Source organism: Cololabis saira, chromosome 3 (genome assembly GCF_033807715.1).
Source record: "Cololabis saira isolate AMF1-May2022 chromosome 3, fColSai1.1, whole genome shotgun sequence".
NCBI lineage: Eukaryota > Metazoa > Chordata > Actinopteri > Beloniformes > Belonidae > Cololabis > Cololabis saira.
Genome location: NC_084589.1, coordinates 47078222 through 47097162, shown reverse-complemented (window position 1 = coordinate 47097162; position 18941 = coordinate 47078222). Strand labels below are relative to the sequence as shown.

The following is an 18941-nucleotide window of genomic DNA, read 5'->3' as shown; positions in this document are numbered from 1 at the left end:
ATTCACCAACGAAAGTAATTAGAACAAAATGCAAACAACATTCTTTTCATCACTGGTTTACTACGACTTCTGTCATTTAGCAGACGCTTTTATCCAAAGTGATTTACATCTGAGAAAACAACACAAGCAAGAAGGTTTAGAAAGAGTTTTATTTTTTCTGACACAATGAGAGCTGACGCAATTTATATGATAAGCTTCTGATTGTTAATATCAATATATAAAATAAAAATATTTTTGAATTCATGTGTTCTTTATTATTTGTCATAAAACATTTATGTTGTTAAGAAACTTTTATTGCAATGGGCTTCAAAATAATACACATGGTAAGTCTTTGAGACATTAAAACATTTAAATATCAAACTATCAAACTGATTTTGGTGTGAAATATATAGATATACAAGACACATTTAAAGCTGCAGTTTCCAACATTTAACCACTAGAGGGAATAAAGATCCCAAACTAACCCCCAAACTCAGAATGACGGTTCATTCATGCATGAATCACCCACAGGTTTTCTGCAGGGGTTTGAAGCCTCTTTTTCCTCGTATTGTGGCAGGTTGGAATTATATAAAACAAGAAGTTTAATGCGTAATTAGTGGCGTGGCCTTTTGATTGGCATTAATTTGTCCAACCTGTAAATAAATACTTTTTCTAAGATCTTAGAAAATGTTGGGAGTAAAGAATCAGGCCTGTAATTAATGAATTGGTGTCTGTCTCCAGAAACATTTTCATTAAACCTTCTCCAGAGACCAACAGAGCAGATCATCTTTTTTTAACCCACATCAACTCCATGGTTCCTGACACAGTGGATTCCTATCAGTTTTCCTACCGTGCCAACAGATCAGTGGATGAAGCGATGGCTTCGGCTTCACTTCACCTTCCAACACCTGGACAGGATGAACACCTATGCACGGCTTCTGTCCCTGGATGTGTCATTTGATGAAGCCAAGACCAGTGAAATAACAAACTGGATCAAAATGACGTGATTGAGGAAGTTGAGGATAAAGGACAAAAGTGCATCTCCACTTTTCAACTTCATTTGATGACATTTCTCTTTCCACATTGTTTCTGAGCTAAATGCTGGTTGTACTGATCACGCTGTACCAATAATCTGCGTCACTGACAACTTTCCTCTTGTTGATGCACTAGTCTTTTTTTATTTGTGTTTTTATCATTATTACGATAGATTGTTCACTCTTGGGTTTATGTTGAGCTTTTATAACTCACCACCAGGGGGCACTGCTGCTCTTTCTACATATGGAGAGTGTAATATTCCAGAATTATAAACAATAAAATAATTCATCCATCTAAAATTAAAACTTAATTACATTTTCATGATTATTTCTGACTAAATATGAGTTGAGGTAAAAAGACATTTACTCCTAAACGGATGTCTGATATAAAAGGGTTAAATCAAAAGTGTGTCCTCTTCCTGGAATCTGATCCCGATGATCCTCCCTCTTCTTCCTGCTCTCCAACCTGCAGATCTGCAGCTTCAACACGGATCTCAACATCAGCTTTATAATAAATCATGTGTCAGACGAGTTGTAAATCTAGTACACCTTGATTTTATACATGTGATTCAATAATAGTTAATTTCATATTATTTAAATAATGTGAAAAACATACACAAATATGTTGTAACTTTAGCTTATATAGTTACAATAACACAGCATGGATCATTTGAATTGCATTGTTTTGACTAAGTTTGTCCCATGAATTACAGGATAATCTGATGTACGTGCAGCTCCGATTTAAAATTCTTAAACCCTTTTACAGTTTTCAGCGAACTATGTATAACATCACAATATATCGCAAAATTTGGATACTGCAATATCGTATTGTATCGCGACTCAAGTATCGTGATGTCTATCCCACATCACACTCATTTCCTCATTCACCTTTAAACCAAAATCAATAAAAACATTTTAAAAGGGAAATAAAAGCAAACCGTATCTGACTGCACTGACTTTTGAAATCTTCAAGGTTTTTTGTTTAATGCTGCAGACATTAAAGTTTATAACATGGTGACAGATGGTTGGCTGTTCTGTTTCTGACGTGTTGATGGTTGCATTTCTTCTTTTGTCCTCGTTTCTCTGAAGATTCTTCATGTTTTTCAGAGGAACGTTGTAAAAACTGAACATGTAAATATATCAAACTTGGACTAACCTCAGAACGGAGTAGATGGAGAGAGTTTAACAACATGGAGCTGCAGATTAACTTTACAAAGAGAATGTGAGTGAAGAAGAAACAGACGGGAAAAAGGGCGTGTGAGAGAGGCTTTGTAGATGAACAAAATAAACTGTCACGTTTAAAGAAAAATCAGCACATACTAACAAACCTTTACTTGAACCGTGGAGACAGCAGGTTACCAACAGAAACAAATAACAGTTTTAAGAAGGAACAGGGATTCAAACAAAGTCAATGCAGAACTTTAAAAAAAAGTACACAACCACATGGTTCCCTCTGCGTCAAGTTGATGGAGAAGCATAAATCTGTGTTGAACCTGCAACCCTTGTGGGGAGGGGATTAGGCTCATCAGCCACAGGAGGTGGTGGTTGGACTTCTGCGGGTTCTTCTTCTGTGGGCCAGACAGGAGTGGACAGCTGCCCCCGGAGGACGACAACATGAGCTTCATTTGTCACGAGTCACCAGACTTCTACTCCGGGTGATTTTTCATGTGACTCAGCAAATCAATTCTGCGGCTAAAATCTTTGTTGCACGTCTTGCACAAATATCCCTTCTCGCCCGTGTGCGTGGTTATGTGGCTTTTAAGAGATGATGATCTAGTAAAGGTTTTGCTGCAGGTGTTGCACAGGTATGGCTTTTCACCAGTGTGGGTCCTCGAGTGAATCACCAGGGTGGAACGTAGCCTGTAACTTTTTCCACATGTTTTGCAGATGTAGGACTTCTCGCCCGTGTGTGTGGTTATGTGGCGTTTAAGAAGTGATGATTGAGTAAAGGTTTTTCCGCAAGTATTGCACAGGTACGGCTTTTCGCCGGTGTGGGTCCTCGAGTGAATCACCAGGTGGCCACGTCGCCTGTAACTTATTCCACATATTTTGCAGATGTAGGGCTTCTCTCCTGTGTGCGTGGTTATGTGGCTTTTAAGAAGTGATGATTGAGTAAAGGTTTTTCCGCAAGTGTTGCACAGGTACGGCTTTTCGCCAGTGTGGGTCCTCGAGTGAACCACCAGGTGGCCACGTAGCCTGTAACTTATTCCACATATTTTGCAGATGTAGGGCTTCTCTCCTGTGTGCGTGGTTATGTGGCGTTTAAGATCTGATGATTTAATAAAGCTTTTGCCGCAGGTGCTGCACAGGTACGGCTTTTCGCCGGTGTGGGTCCTCGAGTGAATCACCAGGGTTGAACGTAGCCTGTAACTTTTTCCACATGTTGTGCAAATGTAGGGCTTCTCGCCCGTGTGTGTGGTTATGTGCTGTTTAAGATTTGATAATGTAGTAAAGGTTTTGCCGCAGGTGTTGCACAGGTACGGCCTTTCGCCAGTGTGGATCTTCATGTGATCCATTAAATAACGACTTTCACTGAACTCTTTCTTCCAAGAGCTGCAAGAAAACGCCTTCTTCCCCGTGTGGGTCCTGGTCAGCTTTGATTTACAGTTGCTGTCTGACGGGACAGCAGCATCTTCTTGGTCACCGTGTCGTCTCATTGACTCTGGATCTGCAGTTTTACTGGAGTCTGAGCGTAAACTTTCAGTCCCTTCCTCATCTTTGTTTTGAGCTTCAGGAGAAATGTGCAACAGCAGCTGGCCACAGTTTGGTCCTGGTTCAACATTTTCAACTTTCACATCAGCGACATTGACCAATGAGACATCCACCTCTACGTCCTCGTGCTTCATCTCCTGACCGCTGGAGTCTTCCTCCAGTTCTGCAGTCTGTGGATGCCCTGGTTCCTCCTGGTCTGGGCTGCAGCTCCTCTCCAGGTTATCGAGGTGCCGGTCACTGAAAACCCCGTCCTCCTCCACCTTACAAACATTTTCTTGTGGGAGTTCTGGAATTACAAAAAGGGACAAAAAGATGGGATTTTAACAAGTCAAAAGTGCTTCCCAGTGTTGATTGTATTTGTGAGGTTTAAAGTTTGTCCTGATCCTTCGGTCTTCCCCTTCATCTATGTAGTATATTTGAAAACAAGTGCATTACTCTGTCTGACCATTAGGCGGCACTGTGACTGTACTCTTGTGTTAGTTGGTATCGAGACAGCTGAAGAATAAAGTTGTTGCATTTCAGGTTGAGCATTTCTGAATTCTTGTGAATTCTTGTATTGTCAGCATCCCGTTTGTCCAGTCTTTTACACACTACCCAAAGTGCACAAAAGCCTGTCAAATCCTCCTGGTCGCCCAGATGAACGCTTTACTATCACCTTTGTCAGAGTTTGTGGATCACTATATCAAACCTTATGTCCAAACACTACCAGTGTATATAAGAGACTCCACGGATTTCATTAATAAGATCTTTAACTTCACTAACCTTCCTGATGATCTTCTGTTGGTCACCTTTGACATCCCCAGTCTCTACACTAATATTCCCCATGATGGTGGTAGAGAAGCCTAAAAGTTCTATTTGCAGGACTTACTCATGCCCCCGGGTAAGTTTATTGTTGACTTAGCTACTTTAATCATGAAGAAAAACTACTTTAACTTTAATGGTGAATATTATTTCCAAGTATCTGGTACCAGCTCTATTTGTGCTCCGAATTACGCAAATCTATACGTGGGTCACTTTGAAAAAAACGTGTGAAATCCTGAGCACAATATTTTTTTTGCCAAAAATCTTACAATGGTACAGATTCATTGATGACATATTCTGTCTAATTAAAGCTGATGCTAATGAACTGGAAGACTTTTTTACCTTACTGAATTAGCTTCGACAGCAACCTCCAATTTACAATGGAGTATAGTAGTGAAAAAGTTATTTTTCTAGATATATGGGTTGAAAAAAAGAATGGCTCTTATCCACTTCACTCTACCGCAAAGAAACCGAAGGAAATACGTTCTTATTGGCTATTAGTTTTCATCCTCCTCCCCTCAAAAGAGGCCTACCCAAAAGCCAGTTTTTTAGACTCCGGAGAATTTGCAGCAGTACAGAGGATTTCATAGACAAGGCATCAGAGATGAGCTCTAGATTTGTCCAGCGGGGATATCCTATGGATTGTATCCAGAGGGCGTATGATGCGGCACGGAAGAAATCACGCTCAGAACTGCTACAAAAAAGCCAAAAGAAAGAAAGGAAGTTCTCTGTGACCTGCATCACTCTGTGAAATCCACATTTGAGAAATACTGGCACATCCCGACCTCGGACCCTGAATTGGCCCCCACTTTTAAAGATCCCCCCCTCTTTGTATATAAACGGAGAAAAACTCTAAAAGACCTGCTTGTTCCCGCTGACTATACGACCCAAACACCTAAGCCACCTACTCAGAGACTGTTGGCTCCCTTACCTGCTGGAAATTACCGGTGTGGTAACTGCGCACAATGCAATAACACCTCCAAGACCAACTTTTTTTTTTTATCATCCCCACTCTAATAAAAAAATTTCCATCAAAGAGGTGATTACTTGCGCATCTACACATGTCATATATATGCTACGCTGCCGTTGAGGTCTAGCATATGTGGGAAAAACTTCCAGACAGTTAAAACAAAGGATAAGTGAACACAAAAGCTCCATATGGAGAAAAGACATTAACTATCCTGTGGCTGTTCATTTCAACGAGAACAAACATGATATCTCAACTTTACGTTTTTGTGGACTTGAAAAAGTCAGCCTTCCACGGAGGGGTGGGAATCTGGACTTGCTGCTAAAACGTTGAGAGCTCTTCTGGATTTTTACTTTACAAACACTGGCACCGAAGGGATTGAATGATGAACTGCCTTTGAGTGTTATGTTATGATTTGGTTTTTTATCATGTGTAGTTTCCTTCCTCACACTTCCCCACAATAACGATAGCCAGTATCTATATGTATAACTTGTGTCATGTGTGTGTGATATCTATATCTATATATATATATATATATATATATATATATATATATATATATAAAAATAAGTTAACATCTTTTAAGTATATTTAAACATTTTGAGAGTTGAATTTGAGCAGTTCTCATTTCCCTTCCTTTCTCCAGGGAAGGGGTCGATTAGGAGACTGGGCCTGACTCCTATTTATTCTAAGATGATAAGTTTTGATGTACTTTGTGTTTTTACAGTACATTCATCCTCCCTATTTGTTATACTGTATAAGATCAGAACACTTAGATGGGATTTCTGCTGTGTGACTCTCTTCCCTCATTGTAAATATTTTAAATTAATTGCTACCTAAGATTGACACTTTACAGGTATAATCATCCTCCCTTTCTAATGATTATACCTTTGGATTCGATGGTCATTGATTGATGTATTTCATGCATGCACTTTATGGGTGTTGTCTCTTTTCCCTGGTTTTTGGTGATGCTTACTGACTGTATTTCGGTATGTGACCTTGTTTGAAGGTGCTCAGGTGTTTGTGTGGCGGTGCCTGATTGGACCACATAGTCCTACCAGCCTATAATAGACAAGCTTTTGTTCCGATCTGTTTGATGCCTTGAAAAAGGTCTATGACCGAAATGTTGGCCCAATGAACACGAGTATGGTGAGAAAAAGGTGTTTTCTTTTTAATATTTGTACAGTAAAATTGTTTGAAATTCACAGTGTCTGTAGTGAGTTTAGTTGTGAAGAGGGCTATATGAGGTATTAGGTGAAATTATGGGAGAATTATTTTTTATAGTCTCTGGAAAACAGAACCTGAAGGAGAAAAGGTGAATGACTTTTGTAGAAAAGTAAGGTGTTTGAAGTTTAGATGTTAATATTTCAATATTTGTAAAATTGTTTGAAATTAAGCATGCTGTAGTGATTGTAGTTATGAAGAGGGCTATATGAGTTATTGGGTGAATTTATGGGAGAATACATTTTTATAGTCTGTGCAAAACAGAACCTGAAGTAAAAAAGAAAAAAAAGTGTTTCATCCTTTTCTTTTACAGTAAGACTCTCACTGTAAAAGAAAAGGATGAAAGACTCTTTCATCCAACAAGCTCTTACTGTAAGAGCTTGTAAATATTACGGTGGAAGTATGGGTATATGAAAAAAACATCTGCATTATCTCAAACTCAGAACTTCATATCTTTCCGTTTCTGAGCCGCATTCATTCATTTACCGTAAAGACTGAAATAGGAGCACATGAACATTTAGGAGCGGCTGATTTGACCGCAGCTGCTTGAGCTGGGGAGTTTCCCCATTTAGTTGGTTTGCTTCATCACCACGGCTTTTAACTGGAAACAAAGGGATCTTGTAGGAGTCATACTCATGTGTTCATTCATTCAACTTTCCAGGGTTACGTACCGACTCTGTGGAGTCTGATTTCAGGTTTCCAGGCGAGGTCCAACAGTCTGCGCTGACGGTCGAGCTCTTCTTCATACTCCAAGATGCTTTTTTCAAACACTGACAATATTTCTACAGCAGCTGCTGTTAGTCGCTGACCGATAAACTCTCTCAGATGATTCACCTTAGACATTGTTGAAGAGGAAAAAGAAAGGAAACAACAGAACCGTCCTCCTCAAAGGAATCACTGCTCACGTGTTCCGTTCGCTCCAAACTTCCGACCTTCCGCCCATGGATGTATTATAGACAAGTTTACCGGCCGTTTCCGCTCTACTTCCTAAACTCCTCCCCCGTAAGTAGTTCACTTCCGTTTTTGGGTTTTTCCATTGAAAACAGTGGCAACATTGCTCCGAAAAAGAGGGACAAAATGGATATTTCTAAGAAAAAAAGTGGTTCGGGAACGACATGTCTCGGCAGTTGGATGTAGTAACTCTAGGAAGCACCTGAAGGAGTGGTTGGATAGAGACTGCTGCAACCACAAACCAGCTTCAAAGAGACACGTCCAATGCGCTGCGTTGTTTACTTTTTTTCTGAAGCCACGGACCGGGCTGGAGGCATTACATCTAAAAAACCACCGCGCAACATTTTTGTTTGTTCACACCACTTTGTTGACAAAAAAACAACAAAGGATAATCCATTCCCTGAGTTGTGGTTGGTTTATAATCGCTCTCCCCAGCCAGAGAGGAGTAAACTCAGCCGGCGGATCCGCTGCCTCCCCCGGAGAAACAAACACGGATCTGAGGTAAGTTCAGCAACTTTAGCTGTGAAGCTGACAGTAGCTACTGTTAATACTGAAGAAGATGTCATACACTAACATTGCTACTGGTATATTTATAAGGCAGTTGATGGTTTTGAGATGCGTGTGTGTGTGTGTGTGTGTGTGTGTGTGTGTGTGTGTGTGTGTGTGTGTGTGTGTGTGTGTGTGTGTGTGTGTGTGTGTGTGTGTGTGTGTGTGTGTGTGTGTGTGTGTGCCTGCGTGTGAAAAAATCTGCCAGTGGAACAAGATTTTTTTGCTTGTAATGAGAAGATAAATCTTGTCCCACTGGCAGATTTTTCTACTTATTTCAAATGAAAATGTACTTGAAACAGGTGAAGATTGTCAAATAAGTTATTTTTTTGGTAAATACTCTTGTTTTAAGTGTAATGAGATTTTCTGCATTAATTTTGCTCCATGTTTTTCTCTTCCCCTTTTTTTAGATGGTCCTGAAACCTGTCACCTGAGGCCGAGCCTGCTACACAAGTGATGTTGTTCATTAAATAAAGATAAACAACAAATACTGTGTGCATTGTATTTTTTAATATTATATATGAATAGTTTTTATAGTGATGTAATTGTGTGGGATGCTTTTGTATTTTACTATGGAGGTAAGGGAACTGTTAATTGAATTTGTGCACATAAATCAAATGTGTGCATATTCTACAGTTGTGCATAAATAAATAGAAATGTAAACATTTAAGTCAAATCAAACATATAATATGTAATGTATTTTCTCTGTGATTAGAAGATTATGAACATGGATTACAGAGAAAATACACACTATATGTATATTTTGACAAATATTTAAATTTTTTATTTATGCATAACTGTAGAATAATATGCACACATTTGATTTATGTGCACAAATTCGATTGACAGTTCCCTTACCCCATATTTTACTTTTTTTATTCCTGTTAAGATTAAACATATGAATTTTCTTGTTGAAGCCATTTGTTTAGTTTCCTCAAAACTCAAAATTCATCCATTATTAATGTACAGTATGAGCTTACTATGAATGATGAACTGTTAAAAGACATTGTAACACACTATGGAAGATAAGGCCTATCATTCATTGATCGTAGTTCAGTGCAATAATGAAATGAAATTAAGTTTCATCAAACTTTATTTTCACAGTACAAACATCTGTTGGTTCCTAAATAATTCATTTTAGTTTTAAAATGCTGAGATATTTACTGCAGAACTGTAACCTTCCCTCAACAAAATCATCAATTTTTGGGAGTATGTGAAGTTGGTTGGGTGATGGCGGGAGGCAGAGCTGCAGGAGAATATTCCCAGGGCTGGTCCTCCACTCTTCATGAGTCCTACAGAGTTTCACCTCCTGTGCCGGTTCTGGAGTGGTAGAAGATGCTGTTGGTAACGGCTGGTAAAGATCCTTCCTGTGTGTGTATTGTGATAAAGTTCTTTATTTTCTGTAATGCAATTTAAAAAAAAAAAAAAAAAAAAAAAAAGTCATACATTCTGGATTCATTACAAATCCACTGAAATATTGCAAGCCTTTTATTATTTTAATATTGCTGATTATGGTATACAGTTTAAGATTAAGATTCGCAGAATATTCTAATTTTTTGAGATAGGATATTTGAGTTTTCTTAAGCTGTAAGCCATAATCAGCAATATTAAAATAATAAAAAGCTTGCAATATTTCAGTTGATTTGTAATGAATCCAGAATGTATGACATTTTTGTTTTTTTAATTGCATTAGAGAAAATCACAATATTCTAATTTTCTGAGACAGTCCTGCACTTCATCTTCTTCTGACCAGCATTTCTTTCAGACCCAGCTCTTCTGTCAGTGCAGGCAAGCCCGGTTTTCCCGTCTCACAGCATTTTCTACCTAAAGAAAAAAAAAGCCAAGTAGACTATGATGTAGTTCGGATAGCAAAAATGAAGACATATATGTCAAATAATCTTGTTACCTTCCATAAGATCGCAGCTGAATGGGAACACGATCTCCAGGTCCAGAAACACGAACATCCCGCAGGTCTGACTTCTCCAGCTTCAGTTACAGCAGCCGAGCTTTAAGCCCCGCATTGTTCAAACACTGGCCAGGTTCGACATTTGCTTTCAAATAAACAAAACGACCATGTTTGTATGACATGACAAAACCGACTTTGTCTCTGTGCAGATATTGATAAACCTCAGAAACTTTCAGTTTGTCCATTGCGGATTGCAGGAAGTGGGAGCAGATCAGCTGTCAGTTCTGCTGCTGTCATCACGTTATCATCCCAGTTCTGCACTGAATTCGGGTCGGGAGAGTAACGCCACCTCCAGTTAAAGTCGTAGAACCGTGTTCCCATGGCAAAGACATAGTTGTCGAGAGAAAAAACACACGAACAGCAAGTATTTCGTTTAGGTTTGTGTCCACGCCGTGTCCACGCCGCTGTGTTTATACAGGTAAAAGGCTGCGGAAACCCCTTCCGCCGGAAATGACCCGCATCTATGCAGACGAATGGCAGCGCCCGTGTTTTGGCGCGTAAACTTGTCTATATAACGCCGGGTGTTACATCTTCTTCTTCTTCTCTCAGTTTATTGGCGGATCGCAAGCAACTTTCAGGTGCATACCGCCACCTACTGTACAAGAGTGTGTGAAATTATTTCATTTAGCCCGGTTTAAATTCTGTTTATCAGCCTAGTGTTTTTTAGGAAATTAATTAGTGCCTTTCTGGTGATTTCCACCCCCTCTCCCTCTGTTCCCAGTATCCCCTTCAAATTCCACTCACGTCCTGCCTCTCTCACTTTTTCCTGTAGCCGCTCTCTTTGACTTTTCTGGCCGTTATAAAACATTTTTGACGGATATAAAGTCCATGACTTAAAAATATAGAATACAAAGATTAGTAATTGCCGGTGATTACAGCTGGAGGTGTCCTGTGAACAGTTTTAGAGGCTTCTCTTTTACTATTGCGGTCTATGGGAAAAAAGCTTTCTGGGCCCCATGGGATTTTTTGTTGCAGTACCGCGGCTGGCCACTGGAAAAAATCGGCGTGCCTGCTGAGCGCGAGACTGGGGGCCTGCCATGGATGTATTATATAACTGGATTTCGGATCGAAAATGGCCGCCCATTCATTTCAATGGAGTTTGCTCACCCAGCGCATCCGCCGAAAAAATTTCTGACTTCCTGGTTTACTTCCTGGTACACGGGCCCATAGAGCATGCGCAGTTGAGTCACCTCCCATGATGCTCTGGGGCCTCCCATCATGCCCCGGGGCAATGTGAACGAGCGCTGCGCGCTCTGGACAAGCGCTGCGCGCTCATGAGTCCTTCAGACCGGTAATGATAGATGTACACAATGAAATTAGGGATTTATAGGGCAAATCAACCGATGCTGTTCTCAAACTCATGGTTATAGACTATACATGGTTCATTTGTGTGTTTTTTTTAATTAAAGATAAAACGAGTCATTTTTATTTAAGATGAGACACCCCAGGTTAATAGGCTAAAATAGGGTAAAAATGTAAATAGCAGGTATCACCATGAAACTTCCCAAGTTTATTACTTACATTAAGACAAATATTTTTTGTATTACAAGTTTTGTCAAGTATTATGTTTAAATATGTCAAATATTATGTTTAAATGTGGTTAATTTACTGCGTTACACAGAGGCTACGCCGTAGGCTCCGCGGCTCCGCGCACCCTACGGCGTAGGAGCCGCGGAGCCGCGGACTGCCCACTGCCCACTGCCCTGCGGGCAATGCCCGGCTTCGCAGTGCCCGCGGAGCTGCGGAGGTGCAGCTTCCCCGGGAGCACTGTCATAAAATAAGCTGAGGATTAAGGGTTAAGATGATGTTAAACACATGACATCTAAAACTCCACGGCACCGTCGCAACAACTACGACACATCTCTCTCCCTGCACGTTTGCTCAAACCTGATGGAGGTCAGTTTTATTGTGAGGTGGGGATCTCACGCCACAAGCTCATTTTGTCAATATTGACCCTCATTTAGTCCCGTGCAGGGCGCTGCCTCCAAATGAAAGAGCAACAGAAGAATACATATTTGAAGTGCGTTAGGTGTGTGTGTGCAGGAGGATCTCAGTGGAAACACCCACACCTGCGCCTCCGCGGAGCCGCAGATGATCTACAGGATCATTAGAATGCTTATGAATGTGGTCGAAAACGCAGATCTTCGGTTATGTGTGGATGCAAATGTTTTTATAAACGGAGGGGGGGAAATATTCGTTTTTAAAAATACCCGGCTACGTGTGGACAGGGTCTTAGACTTGTGTTATTCCTGCCTGATATCTTATTTTCACAAACCATACACCGTTGGCTACAACGGAAATGTTTAAGTACAAGAATGACAAACCATTATTATTCTTGCTATTAAACATTTCTGTTTGGTGCAAATTGGCAATGCAATGTGTTTCTGAGTGATTATTCCGCCGAACGGCTTAGTTTCAGCCATCCTCGTTCCCGAGACACACACGACCGCGCTTTGCGAGTGCACGGCACAGCCGTGACGTCACGCCCAGAAAGAGACTTTTCTTTGACTTTTCTGGCCGTTATAAAACATTTTTGACGGATATAAAGTCCATGACTTAAAAATATAGAATACAAAGATTAGTAATTGGTGGTGATTACAGCTGGAGGTGTCCTGTGAACAGTTTTAGAGGCTTCTCTTTTACTATTGCGGTCTATGGGAAAAAAGCTTTCTGGGCCCCATGGGATTTTTTGTTGCAGTACCGCGGCTGGCCACTGGAAAAAATCGGCGTGCCTGCTGAGCGTGAGACTGGGGGCCTGGGGCCTGCTTCCGCCGGGTGTTACATCTTCTTCTTCTTCTCTCAGTTTATTGGCGGATCGCAAGCAACTTTCAGGTGCATACCGCCACCTACTGTACAAGAGTGTGTGAAATTATTTCATTTAGCCCGGTTTAAATTCTGTTTATCAGCCTAGTGTTTTTTAGGAAATTAATTAGTGCCTTTCTGGTGATTTCCACCCCCTCTCCCTCTGTTCCCAGTATCCCCTTCAAATTCCACTCACGTCCTGCCTCTCTCACTTTTTCCTGTAGCCGCTCTCTTTCTATTTTATACCTGTTACAGTGCATTAGGATATGTTCACCATTTTCTTTTATTCCACAGTTCTCACATTTATCACTATCCCTTTTTCCCATTACATGCAAGGTGCCATTTAGTCCTGTGTGGTCCAGTCTGAGTCTTGTTATAGCCGTTTCCTCCCTTCTGTTCCTTTCAGTATAATTCTTTGTTATTATAGTCTTTTGTATTATGTGATATCCCTGTCCTTTCTGATCTTCCTCCCACCTTTTCTGCCATATTTCCATTCCTTTCTTTTTAATTATTGCTTTACCTTCTCCTTTTCCTAGTGGAACTGGTAATGTTATTTCCTTATGTAGAGCCATTTTTGCTAGTTTATCAGCACCCTCGTTCCCTGTTACTCCCTCATGTGCTGGTACCCAACAGAACTGAACATCTATGCCACGTCTGTGTAATCTTAATAAACTGTGAGAAATATCAATGAGTAAATCTTCTCTGCACGTTGTTGTTGATTTTATACTTTCTAATACCGCTATTGAGTCTGTGCATACCACCACCTTATCAGGACTGACCTCTTCCACCCACTGTAACCCAATATAGACTGACACCATTTCTGCTGTGTATACTGATAGTTGGTTGGATAATCTTTTAGAGATATTCACATCAAACTCAGGGATAAATACACCTATTCCCACACAATCCTTTTGATTTTTTGACCCATCTGTGTAAATTTCCAGGTAGTTGTAGTAACTATTTCTCAGGTAAATACTTGCTTTACCTCCTACTTCGTTCATTCTCCATTCTTTTTTCCGTTCCAGTATGCTCATGTCTACTTTTGCTTCTGGGAATAGCCAAGGAGGTATGTTACTCATAGGTGTGTATTTAGTGAATTTTAATGTGTCCATTGCATATCTTCTCAACCTTTCATCCCTTGACCACCCAAACCCCTGTCTCTGGAATTTAGAGTATTCCCAACAGTCTTTTATTGTCCTCGTTGTAAGGTTTTCTTCCCCACTCCCTTTTAATCTTATCCAGTATGTAAGTGCCAGTTTATCCCTTCTTAAATCCAGTGGTGTCTCTCCTGCTTCTATTAATATTGCGTTTATGGGTGTTGACCTAATGGCTCCTATGCAAATTCTCAGTGCTCTATACTGTAGTCTGTCTACTTTTTGTAATGAAGTGTTAGCTGCTGCTCCGTAAACTATACAGCCATAATCTATTGTTGATCTCATAACTGCCCTGTATATGTCAATTAGTGATTTTTTATCTGCCCCCCAGTCACAGCCTGCTACAGCCCGTAGTAGATTAATAACTTTTTTGCACTTCGTTTCCAGGTGTTCAATGTGTGTTTTCCATGTATACTTGTGATCTAAATATAGGCCCAGGTACTTGAACTCATTCACCCTCTCCATCGGCTGATCATAAAGTGTTAACTTCTCATTGTCAATCTTACGCTTGTTTGTAAAGATCATGTAACATGACTTGCTGGCTGACATTTTGAACCCCCATTCATACGACCACTTTTCCACTTTTTCTATTGCTTTCCTGATATTCCTGCAGACATGTGACACATTTTTCCCCTCATCCATATGGCCCCATCATCTGCGTATAGCGCTGATTCGATGCATCCATCTAACTTTGTAAAAATGTCATTGATCATTACATTAAACAGAACAGGGCTGATTGCACTTCCCTGGGGAATACCATTTTCAATTTTATAATCTTTAGAAACTTCTGTTCCAACCTTGACATTAAATTTCCTTCCTGTTAAGAAGTCCATAATCCAGTTATATAATCTCCCTCCAATACCCATTCTACTTAATTTGATAAGCAACCCATCCCTCCACATGGAGTCATATGCTTTTTCTATATCAAAATATACAATTATCATTAACTCTTTCATTTTCATTGTCTTTTCTACTTCATTACTAACTCTAACTAGAGCATCCATTGTGGATCGTCCTTTCCTAAATCCACTCTGAGAATTATTAAATAGCCCTCTCTGTTCCAGTACATATGACAGCCTCATAACAATTATCTTCTCCATCCATTTACATAAGTGAGACGTCAAGGCTATGGGTCTATAGTTACTAGGATTATTAGGATTCTTTCCTGGTTTATTAAATGGCAATATTATTGCTCTTTTCCAGCCACTGGGCAGAGTTCCCTCCCTCCATATTTTATTAAACAGTCTCAACACCATTTTTAAAGATTCCTCTGGTAGCTGCCGGAACATGGCATAACATAACTGGTCCTGTCCTGGTGCTGTATACCCTGTACCTTGTAAGGCTATTTTAAGTTCTGGACTTGTTAGGTCCATATTCAACGTTGACATGTCATCTTCTTTCTTCTCTCTCACTTTCTCATTTTCTCTGCATATGCGGTCTTTCTGCTGCCTGTGTAATTCACCAATGTGCTCCCCATTATGTACTGCAGCAAATGCTGTACCTAATACATTAGCCTTCTCTTTGTCTGACACTGCCATTTTCTCCCCATCTACTAGTGCTGGTATTAAAGCTGACTTCCTTTTCCCACTCATTCGCTTGAGCATAGACCATACATCCCCCAGCTTGACCCCTCTGCCTATGGTGGCACAAAAATCTCTCCATGTACTCTTTTTAGTGTATTTAATGATCCTACGAGCCACTGCCTTTTTCCTTTGATAATCTATAATATTCTCTTGTGATACATTTTTCTTCAGTGCTCTGAATGCTTTGTTTCGTTCTTTAATTGCTCTGCTGCATTCCTCGTTCCACCACGGTACCACTTTCTTCCTGCCCTTTGTAGTTCTTTTTGGTATGCTCAGGTTTGCTGCATTTAGAATATGTTCTGTAATCTGATCCGTGCACTCCTCTATGTCTCCTTCTAGTGTAATCAAATGTACTGACTCTTTACAACACATCTTAAATTTTTCCCAGTCTGCCTTAACAAAGCACCACCTGGTGAACGTATTCCCTTCTTGAAGGCATACACTTGTATTTACAATAGTTATCACAGGGAAGTGATCACTTCCTACGGTTGAATCATTCTTAACATACCACTCACACGCATTCACCAGTCTATCTGACACCATTGTCAGATCCAAACATGACATCGTACCCCTGTTCACATCCACTCTTGTACATATTCCACTGTTAAGACATACTAAAGACCTTTCATCCATCATTTCTTCCACTACATCCCCATTGTTATCCGTGTGAGTGCTACCCCATAAACTGCTGTGTGCATTGAAATCTCCACACCATATTTCTCTCTTAGCTATGATCCCTGCCAATTCCTTGAAGCTTTCAACAGTTAAGTTTCTACATGGATTATAGAAGTTAATTAACTTAATGTTTCCTTCTTCTCTTGGGCTATAAATTTCTGCTACAGTACATTCAATATCCTCAGGGGAGGGAATCTCCCTATAGGCCAGTCCATCTTTGAAAAAAGTAGCACACCCTCCTCCATGTTGGTTATTTCTATCATGTCTTATGGAACTGAACCCTGGAATTATAAAATCTAGCTGGGGCTGTAGCCAAGTTTCCTGTACACATATAATATCTGGAACTGTATGGAGCCAAATCAGGGCCAAAAGTTTTGCTAATTTGAAAATAAAATTTGAACCTGAAATTTTTTTTTTACAGTTTCAGTTTTATTTTTTTCAGTATCAGATCTTTTTTTCAGTTTCAAATCTTTTTATTTCAGTTTCAAATCTTTTTTTCAGTTACAAATCTTTTTTTTTCAGTTTCACGTCTTTTTTTTTCAGTTTCACATCTTTTTTTTCAGTTTCACTTCTTTTTTTTTCAGTTACAAATTTTTTTTTCAGGTTCAGACTTTTGGCCCGGATCTGGCGTGGGGGGCGTGGCATCAACTCAGAGGGGCGTGGCATCATGAGTGACAGCAGAACAGAGAAGGCGGGGGACGTTCTTCAGTCACGTTGCCTTCAGGAAACGTAGGTTGCAGAAGTTATCAGTAGAAGTATGATTCAACACTGTATATACACCATATTCACGTGATTGGCAGTGGAAAAAACTGATATTAGTGACACATTTCTGTTTGAAAGGCTGTTTTAGACCGTACTTGGCACCAATCGCAGTATAAAAGCAATAAACTATGCCAGACTGTACAGTTCAACAGCCACACTATAAAGTTTGACATTTCCCACTTCCACATACTACCAAGTACGGTCTAAAACAGCTTTTTAAACAGAAATGTGTCACTAATATCAGTTTTTTCCACTGCCAATCACGTGAATATGGTGTATATACAGTGTTGAATCATACTTCATACCTACGTTTCCTGAAGGCAACGTGACTGAAGAACGTCCCCCGCCTTCTCTGTTCTGCTGTCACTCATGATGCCACGCCCCTCTCAGTTGATGCCACGCCCCCCACGCCAGATCCGGGCCAAAAGTCTGAACCTGAAAAAAAAATTTGTAACTGAAAAAAAAAGAAGTGAAACTGAAAAAAAAAGATGTGAAACTGAAAAAAAAGACGTGAAACTGAAAAAAAAAGATTTGTAACTGAAAAAAAGATTTGAAACTGAAATAAAAAGATTTGAAACTGAAAAAAAGATCTGATACTGAAAAAAATAAAACTGAAACTGTAAAAAAAAAATTTCAGGTTCAAATTTTATTTTCAAATTAGCAAAACTTTTGGCCCTGATTTGGCTCCATAGAACTGTATCTAAATCATGTATGAACTTTTTAAATTCTTGTCCGTTTGCTATAAGACTTCTTGCATTCCACTGAAGTATGTGTAGAACCATCATCAATATGTTAACCCTCCACATGTGTATTTCCTGCAGCTTCATTTTCCTTTAGTAGTGCATGTATCTGGTCTGCTTTCACATCTTTCATATCCAGGAATGTTTCTGCTGCTTCCACAATGGCCTTGATCCTGTCACTTTTCCTTTTCAGTTGTATTGTAACATTAATGGTGTGGCAGATGAAGACCACAAAGTTCACTTTGTTCACCACTAGTGTTTCATCATTAACTTTACATTTGTGCGTGCAGATGTAGCAGGTATATAAGATATACAGTGTTAATGCATTCCACCAAGAATCCCTCACGTTTTATTTTGTTATCCCAGTATTATGTCTTTGCACTTTTATTTTGATTGTCTTTTTGAGAGCTTTTATTTTGAAGTCTTCCTTTGTTCTCCCAACGTGACATTCCCGCGTTTACTGCCCCTCCCCCCTCACTTCTGATCCAGACCGTGAGGAGGTGAGATCGTGCTGGTTATGCTCTGTGCAGTTTGAGATTATAAAGTTGTTTTAAGAGCATGTAACACTTCCTAAGTGCTAAAAACGAGTTTTGTATGACTTTATGTGTTACTGTGTGGATGTTCTGCCAGTATTTTACCATTTTTGAGGCACTTTATGTTAGTTGGCTGTTTAGCAGCAGTCGGACTCACACAGTGGGTGCAGTCATGTTGATTCTGTTCTCCCTCCATTACAGACAGTATACTGTGACCAGTGTGTACTGATGCTGCTGCCATTGTGCTTTATTTTATTTATGTTCAGGTATGTCACTGTTGCCCCCTTTATTTTTGTGTTTTGTACAGTTTATATCAATTTGCATTTCTATATAAAAATAAGACTTTAGCCAGCGGTGTATTTCAGTGTTTTGTATTGTATTCAGTGTTGTAATGTGTATGTGAAGTATTATTATTTTATGAATGTGAATGTGTACTGTATGTACGCACTTCTGATCCAGACCGTGAGGAGACAGTATACTGTGACCAGTGTGTACTGATGCTGCTGCCATTG

At 39.9% G+C, this 18941-nt stretch overlaps 1 protein-coding gene across 1 annotated transcript in view; it reads right to left on the bottom strand.

The window, feature by feature from the left end:
- Positions 1–18941, bottom strand: part of LOC133440705 (oocyte zinc finger protein XlCOF6-like) — a 49378-nt gene that overhangs the window by 13786 nt on the left and 16651 nt on the right. The window contains exon 3 of the mRNA XM_061718023.1: positions 2810–3520. Within this exon, the coding sequence (XP_061574007.1) occupies positions 2810–3520 (711 nt within the window). The remainder of the gene's footprint in view (positions 1–2809; positions 3521–18941) is intronic.